Source organism: Lactuca serriola, chromosome 6 (assembly GCF_051521515.1).
Source record: "Lactuca serriola cultivar US96UC23 chromosome 6, Lser_US96UC23_V15, whole genome shotgun sequence".
Lineage (NCBI taxonomy): Eukaryota > Viridiplantae > Streptophyta > Magnoliopsida > Asterales > Asteraceae > Lactuca > Lactuca serriola.
In genome coordinates this window covers 24447377-24456942 of record NC_136413.1, presented here as the reverse complement: position 1 = coordinate 24456942, position 9566 = coordinate 24447377, and the positions used below count along the sequence as shown (strand labels likewise).

The following is a 9566-nucleotide window of genomic DNA, read 5'->3' as shown; positions in this document are numbered from 1 at the left end:
CTTTTGTGTTCATACAAAACTATTACACAAATGATATACTGTTTAAATTTCAAACATAATTTTCTTATAATGATTTCATTTTAAATTTGCAGAAAGAGAATAATGTTACTCAGTATAGACTTCTTAACAACATTATGCTCTCGTCCTATGACATATATATTATTTTAACATTATGCTCTCCTCCTATGACTTAGTTATTATTTTTGGTAAACCTCAATAATAGTTGATGTGATAATATATACAGTCATGTAATATATATATATATATATATATATATATATATATATATATATAGAGAGAGAGAGAGAGAGAGAGTTAGGTTCGTATATGAACCTTAGTTATTGTGTGACTGTATAACCAATTCTGGACCAATCACCATCTAGGGGAAAATTAGGAAATTTGTATAATATTAATTTACTAACAAAATATTACGTTCCTATATTTATGGAAATTTACGAGATCACGTAGCAGTTTAATATTCCTCTCTTTATTGCCTTTTACCTCTACTCTTTAGTAATTTTACCCAACTACTATTCATCGTCTTCTACATCTACCTCTGACTCTCTGTGAGATTACTTCTTCTTTTTTCTTTATTCTAACATGCAACTTAAAATAAACAAACATATGATTTGATATAAAAAGATATAACAAACGTATAGATTCTATAAGAATAAGTAGATTAAACAAACAATTCCTTTATTTTACTAATAAGAGATGTACGTTCATTTTGTTTGTATATGTGGATTCAAATAGTAATTACATTCTTAAAGAATATAAGATGTGCCCTTCTCATTTTTCTTACTTTTAACAAACAATAAATGTTATATCTGCATAATTCATAAGCAATATGAAATAATATGTATTATATAAATGATTTTCCTTTTTCATAACTTGTTAACAAAAACATAAAAACAGAAAAACATTCATCTATTGTGAAAAATATGTATATAAATATTGGAATTCTTTAAGAATACATGATGTGCCTTCTCATTATTTCTTAGTTTTGTCATAAAATAAGTTTGAAATTCTCATAATTATTAAAAAAACATAACGAAAGCTACTTACAATGAATTATCAATGTGTATTCTTGAAGAATATATTTTGTGCAATCACTTTATTTTTTTATTCAAAACTTGTTCTTAACAAAAAAAAAGCATATGAATAAATAAACTCAAACAAAAAAACAATAAAGGATATACTACTTTCGTTGTTAAACAAGCTAATTCAATTATGTATGTGAACGGGTTGCTATCAAAACATCACATAATTTTCAAAAAAGAAAAAAAATCAAATTCTTCAAGAATGGTGTTCTATTCTTTAAGAATACATGATTCTAACAAAATATATGAATAACGACAACCTTAATCGGTTCAAAAAGAATTAACGTGAAAAACAATTTAATATCTTCAAACTTAGTATATAAATACACGATTCAATCAGAAATAATGAAAGTAATAATTAATTGCATTATTTATATGGTTCCATACATCAAGAATATGAAAAATGAATGTTGTGGTCGATTTTTCGATATATATTGTTTTCATTATGCTTGACTTGCTAATCGTTTCTCCACACGATCATATCATCACCACACCTTCCTAAATATTTGGAATGATAGATAATGAATATAAAAAAAAAAAAAAAAAAAAAAAAAAAAAAAAAAGTAGAAGCGTACACATATTAATCGACCATTCCTAATTTAAATTTCTACAGAATGACATAACTACCATTCTGCAAGATTTTATCACACAATTTTTTAAAAAGTATGTAAAAAATTAATTAATTTGCCATTAATTTATAGCCATCAGATTTTTTTAATCTAACGGCCCACGTTAAGTTATACACTTATACTATACTCTTGAGTTTCACATTTAATCCTAACCTTTTATTTATATATATATATATATATATATATATATATATATAGAGAGAGAGAGAGAGAGAGTGTGTGTGTGTGGTGGTGTGTTGTGATGGTAGAGTCGGGATCTGTAAATTGGTTCACTAATTTTCAAGGCATGTGCGAAGAGTAAAAATTGGCCTAAATTTTTGGATTAGCAACGGATTGTGAAATATTAGTGACACATTACCGACGGACATCGATGAATTTGCGACGGATTAGCAACATATACTGACGAATCCGCGACAATTTTCCGCAGATTAGTGACAGATTAGAAACATATTAATGACAGATGGGGTTTTGAGACAGAACTTGTTCTTTATTCAGATAAGAGAATTTTGGGAGAGTTGTATGTGTGCGAGTGGTGGCACATGTGGGAGTGTGTTAGTTATAGTGAGTTGTGAGTTTGATTTGTGTGTCATATGTGCTCCCAAAGTAGTATATAATAATTTTAATAGTCGAACATTTAAGACATTTGTTCTGATTGGTGTAATCTTATTACCATCTACACAACTTATACCATCTAAATTAGATTCAATGGCCAGGAACCTTGGCCTTGTTTTTAAGACAAGTATCTTAGAATGTGTAGTATATGGGTATGTGTATGTTGTGTGCGTGTTTGTATGTATATGTGTGTATTTGTGTGCGTGCATATGCTTGTATGTGTGTATGTATGTGTCATTAGAAACATATTGAAATATAATTTCTCCTAAATTATCAGAGATGACACGTGATTAATTAAAAAGTTCACAGTCAAAGAACATATTAATAGGTCCTTGAAAACATACACGACATGGTTATTCTCATGTCACCAGGGAATAAATTTGAACAATAAACATGTACTAATTAAAAGGGCCTGTACTAAAATAGCACGAGTTTCACAGAGCTTTCTATATGTTTACAAGATTGAACATATGTTCTCCAAGATACCTTTCATGAAAACTTCCAAGCAGAAAGAGAGTGGATCGGTGTTCCTTTCCAACCAATAATGAGGCACTTTTCGTCCATATCAAAGGTGCAAGAACTTCCGGAAGGAAGTTTTTCTGCCATTAGGTTTGCTTGATATAAAGAAGACATACTCAGTTCTGTTTCTTGCATCCCAAACCTTGCGAAAAATTTTCTCCAGACATCAATATTTACATGCCGAACCACTCGGTCTTCTCCTTCTGCTGCCACAATGCTCCATATTGCATTACCAAAGTACATAGATTCAGTGATAGCACGATTTTCATCTTCTCGATCCAGACAGTCTTCTAAAGAGTCAAAGAACGCCCCATAGAAGAAAAGAGCTTCAATAAAACGATTCACAAAATTAGGTGAGTTAAGATTTGCTGCAACTTCAGATACCACCATAACACGAGGGTTTATATTTTTTATAACGTTCATCAGGCATTCTAGTCGATCCTGCTGCCCAATCATTCCCCACAATGCATGCGATGAGTAAACAGCCAAAGCTTCGTCTGGATCCAACTCAAAGAGATCTTCTTTGAAATCAAGCATATCTTCCACCATTGCCACATTAAAAGTCAAACACATGCTTATAGATTCAGCAAAACTCCTCAACCGATCTCCTGTCTGCTCAAGTTTCTCCTTGAACATAGTCCCAACAGCAGTTATTTTGAGACTTTCGATGATTAAGTTGGGTTGAGATGCAATGGCTTGCATTAGAATCGTATGCTGTACGCCTTGTTTGATCGATAGATCAATAATATGCACTTTCGTTGCCCCCGCTACAGCATCAACCAAAGCCTGCACTCCAGGAAATTGACCAGCCTGAAGAAAAGGTAACTTCTGATAAACAGAGAGTGTAGTTGGATTTGGGGTCATCATTCTCCCTTCCATTTCGGCTACATCTTTCTTTCCAGAGCCATGGGATGAAATTATCCCGGATTCATTAGCCATCTTCTCTCGTAAAGCTTTTGAGAAATAGTGAGCTAATCTCTGAATTGGGTTTCCTGAACTAGATGATAACAAATCGCACCAGTCCAGAAGCTTACTTGATCGTTCAAACTGTTGATGGGTGACCTTCTCTGCGGAAAGCAAAAGATTTTCAATGAGTTCAATATCTTTAACTTCCTGATCAGTAAACCCAGAGAAGGAACCCCCATAAGGATGGGTAGGCATCGAGATATCGTTTACAGACGATGAACAAGATTGTATGAATCTTTCTCCACCCAATCGAATGACTGCATCAGTTGATAGCTTGGGGCCTCTCACTTCATGGCGCACTGCATCATGACTTGTGTGTGGTTTAATAAGCTCGGAATATTGAGATTCAATATCAGCGAGTTCGTGCATCTGATATCGAAATGGAGGTGAGGTGTCAAGAAACAAGGAATCCAAATTATGGAGATCTTTTTGTGGTTCTTGCTCTACTTGTTGGTATTGTGTTGAAAACAAAAGCCAACGAGTAGCCTTAGATTTATTTCCTGAATCATCTTCCTCCCATAACTGAGGCAGCTTTCCGAAACTCCCGTCTTCCTTGTTATGCTGATTGAAGGGGGACATCTTGTTTAATTTCTAAATGTTTTTTGAGTGAGAGCTCTTTTGTAAAAGGAGAGAAATCAGAGGGTTATTCCTCCAGTCTTAAGGATGTGCAAAAAACAAGTACACAGATAGAAGAGGAAAGAACGTACAACTGTCATTTTCTTGATGGGGGGCATTGATGTTATCGTTGTCGATGTGTTCAATGTTGTTGCTTAACACCATATTAATCTAAGATATTCAATGTTTTCTTTGACTTATTCAAAGGAGGTATATACCCCCCCCCCCCCCCCCCCCCCAAACAGAAAACTACAACAATAGACGCATATAATAGATAGGCAGGAAAATTCAGCGACAGGGATGCATCCTATAAAATCCACATTTAACTAAACAATTTTTGGGTGCAGCATATTGTTTAATCCAGGGCTGTCTAGGCACCAATTTTTTTCAATTTATTTTCCCCGAAAAACATGAAAAAGTCAATCATACTACAACAAAATCTACCCAAAATAAACTTTTATTACAAAAATTTAGTTTAAGCAAACCTAAACTGTAAACCAAATATGTTAGGTTTGATAAAATTTGTAACTTAAACAAGATGCCTTCCTCTAGTTTACACAGTTGCATTTTTATAAAATCAATTTGACTCTCATCTTTCTTTCCACCAGCAATATGGGAATGAGATAGGATTCCTTCATCATATATGTCTTTGGATTAGGGGTGACAAATGGAGTCATTGTGTCGTGTTTTTGTCTTTGTCTGAAACGACACGACACGACAAGGTTTTATGTAACATGAACACGACACGACACGATGTCGTGTTTTTTTTAACTAACATGAAAACGAATCGATTAAAAAACGACAAACACGACAAGACACGAAAAAGATAACATAACTATAAAGACTTGCAATTGATGCTAATGATTCATATATATTTAAAGATATGTATGCCTTATATAGGCTAATTGTACAGTTGAGTCATCCTTATATACAGGAGAGTGAATAGCAGCTAAACTAGGTATTTGACTATACTTTTGACTAAGTATTTACAGCTTGATTTAATCTATCTATTTGTGTGTGTTTAATGGATCGGATAGTCCATTATCCTTAATACGCCCCCGCAAGATGGAGGATCCATCCGAGACACCAATCTTGGACCTGTTGCGGAGGAAAGGAGCACGTGATAGAGGCTTGGTGAGCATATCAGCCAATTGATCTTGGGAGTGGACATGATGAACGTGAAGGAGGCCAGCAGAAACTTGTTCCCGAACAAAGTGGTAGTCAAGTGCCACATGTTTCATCCGTGAATGGTAGACTGGATTAGCACACACATATGTCGCACCTGTGTTATCACAAAACAGAGTAGGAATGTTTTTAATGATAATTCCAAGTTCAACCAGTAAATTCTTTAACCAACTAAGTTCTGTTGATGCATTGGCTAGAGCTTTGTATTCCGCTTCAGTAGAGGAGCGCGAGACCGACTTTTGTCTTGTAGATTTCCGGGAGACAATATTGGATCCAAGATATAGTATATAAGTTGTAGTTGACCTACCTGCATCATTAGCACCACCCCAGTCGGAATCGGAGAAGGTTGTGAGTGTGATAGGAGAATGGCGATTGAGGAATAACCCATAGTGAATGGTACCTTTGAGGTACCATAGAAGCCGTTTGAGGGCTTGCCAATGAGATTGGCAAGGCGCATGCATAAACTCGGACAATTTGTTTATGGCATAGGATATGTCCGGGCGAGTGAAGGCTAAATATTGAAGGGAGCCTACAAGTTGTCGATAAGGAGTAGCATCAATTGTAGGAGTGGAGTCAAGGAGAGTAAGAGAATCAGAGGTGCTAAGAGGGGTAGTGACGTCTTTTGCACCATCCATATGGAATTAAGCGAGAATATCTTGAATGTGACGATGTTGAGAGAGGAATAAGCCAGAAGAGGTAGGGATCACCTCAACACCAAGAAAATGATGAAGTTGACCAAGATCTTTTAGAAAAAATTTGGCACTTAGGGCTAAGAAAAACTGAGACAGGAACTTAGGGGTGTTTCCGGTGAGAACAATATCATCTACGTACACCAGGAAGTAACATATGATGTTGTTGGAATTGTAGATGAACATGGAGGCGTCAGCCAAGGATTTTCGAAATCCACATTGAAGAAGAAAGGAGGCTAACTCGGTGTACCAGGCTCTAGGAACCTGTTTGAGACCATAGATGGACTTTTTGAGTTTGAAGACGTGGTTAGGAAATTGTGGGTGAGTGTAACCAGGTGGTTGAGTCATGAACACTTCTTCATGGAGTGTTCCTTGAAGAAAGGCATTGTTTATGTCGAGTTGACGGAGCGGCCAATCATTGGAAAGGGAAATGGAGAGTATTGTGCGAATGGTAACATGTTTGGTAACGGGACTAAAGGTGTCAAAATAATCCTTCCCATATTGTTGATGAAAGCCTTTTGCTACTAAGTGGGCTTTGTATTTATCAATTGACCCATCAAGTTTGTGCTTGATTCTAAAGACCCATTTGCAGCCAATAGGATGATGAGATGTCGGAGGAACTAGCTCCCATGTTTGGTTATGGATAAAGGCATTGAACTCTGCCTCCATAGCTTGGCGCCATTGTGGATATTTCTGAGCTTGGGTGTGGGTGGTAGGTTTAAGTGTATTGGGAATTGGGTGAAGTGTAGTGGTGTTAATGAAGTTAGGGTTGTAATATTTGATGTTGCGTTTGCGATTTCGATGAGATGGTAAGGGGCTGGTGGTGGAGTTTGTGGTGGAGAGGGGGTGAATTGGGCTGCCGGTGTGAATGGAGGTGAGGATAATGGCGAATCAGGTGTAGGTGAAGAGGTTGAGGCTTCTGGTGATTGAGGAGAGGATGGTGCTGAATTTTCAAGCGAGTTAGTTGGTGTGGTGGATATGGAGAATGGAGTGGGAATGGGTAGAGTGGTTTGTAATAGTCGGGTAGTAGTGGGTGTGTAGGTGGTGGCGGGTGCTGATCCGATAAATTCATCAGATATGGGGAGTGTGACAGCTACAGTAGAAGGAGTGTCAAAAGGGAAAGTGTGTTCAACAAATTCCACATGACGGGAGTGATAAAGTTTATGAGAGCATGGATCATAGCATTTGTAAGATGATTTTGATGGAGAGTAAACGAGGAAGATGCACTTGGTGGAGCGAGGGTCAAGTTTAGTGGTGGCATAAGGGCGGAGCCATGGAAAGCACATACAACCAAAGGGTTTTAGTTTGGTATAGGTGGGTACGGAATTGTATAGTTTTTGGTAGGGAGATATGTTGTTGAGTATGGAGGTGGGCAGTCGATTTATTAAGTAGACAGCAGTTTGGAATGCATGAGACCAGAAGGAAAGAGGTAGATGTGCATGATGGAGGAGAGATAAACCAGTCTCAACAATATGGTGATGTCGCCTCTCTGCAACTCCGTTTTGTTCAGGTGTGTGAGGTGGAGTTGTAAAGTGAGAAATGCCCTGTTCTTGAAGATATCAGGTGAGAGCTACATATTCACCACCGTTATCTGTGAAAAGAGAGACAAGAGAGGTTTTATGATATTTTTCAGCCAAGGTTTTGAACTGAGGAAACAATTCAGAGATATCAGATTTCCGTTTCATGGGATATAACCATGTGTACTTTGTGTAAAAATCAACAAAATGACATAATAGGTATAACCATCATTTGACTTTTGGACATGACCCCAGACATCAGAGTACACAAGTTCAAGTGGTTTGGAAACAGAAAATGAATTACTACCAAATGGTAGTTTATGACTTTTATTAATGGAACATGCATCACAATGAAAAAAGGTAGTAGACAGTTTATTGGATTCTAATTTTAAGCTTTGTAGAAGATGCTTAAAGACTTTGATTGATGGATGACCCAACTTGTGATGCCATGAATGAAGTGAGTCATGAGAAGTTGTGAGAGTGTTTATTTGAGGAAGCTACCGAAGAGATCTGATTGCAGCATAGTAGATGTCATTGACGTTCACCCCCCGCATTAGACACGCCCCCGTGCGTAGATCCTTGACAACAAAATGATATGGAAAGAATTCAACAGACACACGGTTAGTTTGCAGAGTTTGGCTACTGAAACAAGATTGGTACGTAATTTTGGAACAAAGAGAACATTGTTTAAGTTTAGAGAACGAGTATGAACAGGGAGAGATGTTTGACCAATATGAGAGATTGGAAGACTTGTACCATTTCCTAGCACAATTTCATCGGGTCCTCCATATTCCGATAGGGTGTGAAAAGACACAGGATTGGTTGCCACATGATGAGAGGCCCCGCTGTCAAACATCCATGGAGGTGTTGGTGAAGTCGATCCAGCAGCAGTGGTGTTGACTATTGGAGATGAGGCTGAGATGAGGATGTTGTTTTCCCTAAGAAACCTTGCTAGTTTCCTACAATCCTTGGTATCGTGACCTGGGATGTTACAGTATTGACAGTTAGCAGAATTTCTATTGCTACGATTGGAGAAGGTATTGCCAGTGGGTGCAGATTGAGGTCGGTTTCCTGAGAAGCGAGATCCAGAGTTGGTGTTGTTGAATCTGTTGAATGAGCGATTGTCTGAGTTCAGCTTAGATGAGTTGCGGTTCTGAAGTTTTTGGGTGTTGTTGACTGTGGCTATATTCATTGAGGATGAATTGACTTTTAAGGTTCTCTCATGATTGACAAGCTTGTCGAACAAATCAGGGAAAGTGATTGTGATGTCTCGGATTTTTAAAGCAGCAGATATGTGGATATAGTCTTCACCAAGTTGGCCCAGAATGTGAACTATTAAGTCTTCTTCATCCACTGGGCTTTGAGCAAGGGCTAATTCATCTACAATTGTTTTCATCTCATTGAGAAAATTAGCAACGGTCCTAGAGCCTCTTGGGTTATTTACGAGTCTTGATTTAAGGGAAATAATCCATGAGCGAGAGATGCTTGCGTAGCTGTCACTCAGCCGTTTGAAGGCCTAGCGAGAGGTTTCTGCAGAAGAGATGATAGGTTGGATTGTATCTGAACAACTTTCGAGTAAAGCACCAAGTAGAATTTGGTCTTGCCTGTACCAGGGTTGATACTCTGGATTAGGTTTGGTAGCATCTCTGGGTAGAACTTTAGATGGGGTTTCTTGTGACCCATCGATGAAATTGTCAAGTCCAAGGCCAATTAGAGTTGCCATGACCTGTTTAC

The 9566-nt window shown here is 37.3% G+C and overlaps 1 protein-coding gene across 1 annotated transcript; it reads right to left on the bottom strand.

Moving 5' to 3' along the window:
• Positions 1-2830: 2830 nt before the first annotated feature.
• On the bottom strand, positions 2831-4405 carry LOC145059582 (DELLA protein RGL2-like). Its single transcript, XM_079007413.1, has one exon. The coding sequence runs from the start codon at positions 4403-4405 to the stop codon at positions 2831-2833; it is 1575 nt and encodes a 524-aa protein (XP_078863539.1).
• Between the last annotated feature and the right edge of the window lie 5161 nt (positions 4406-9566).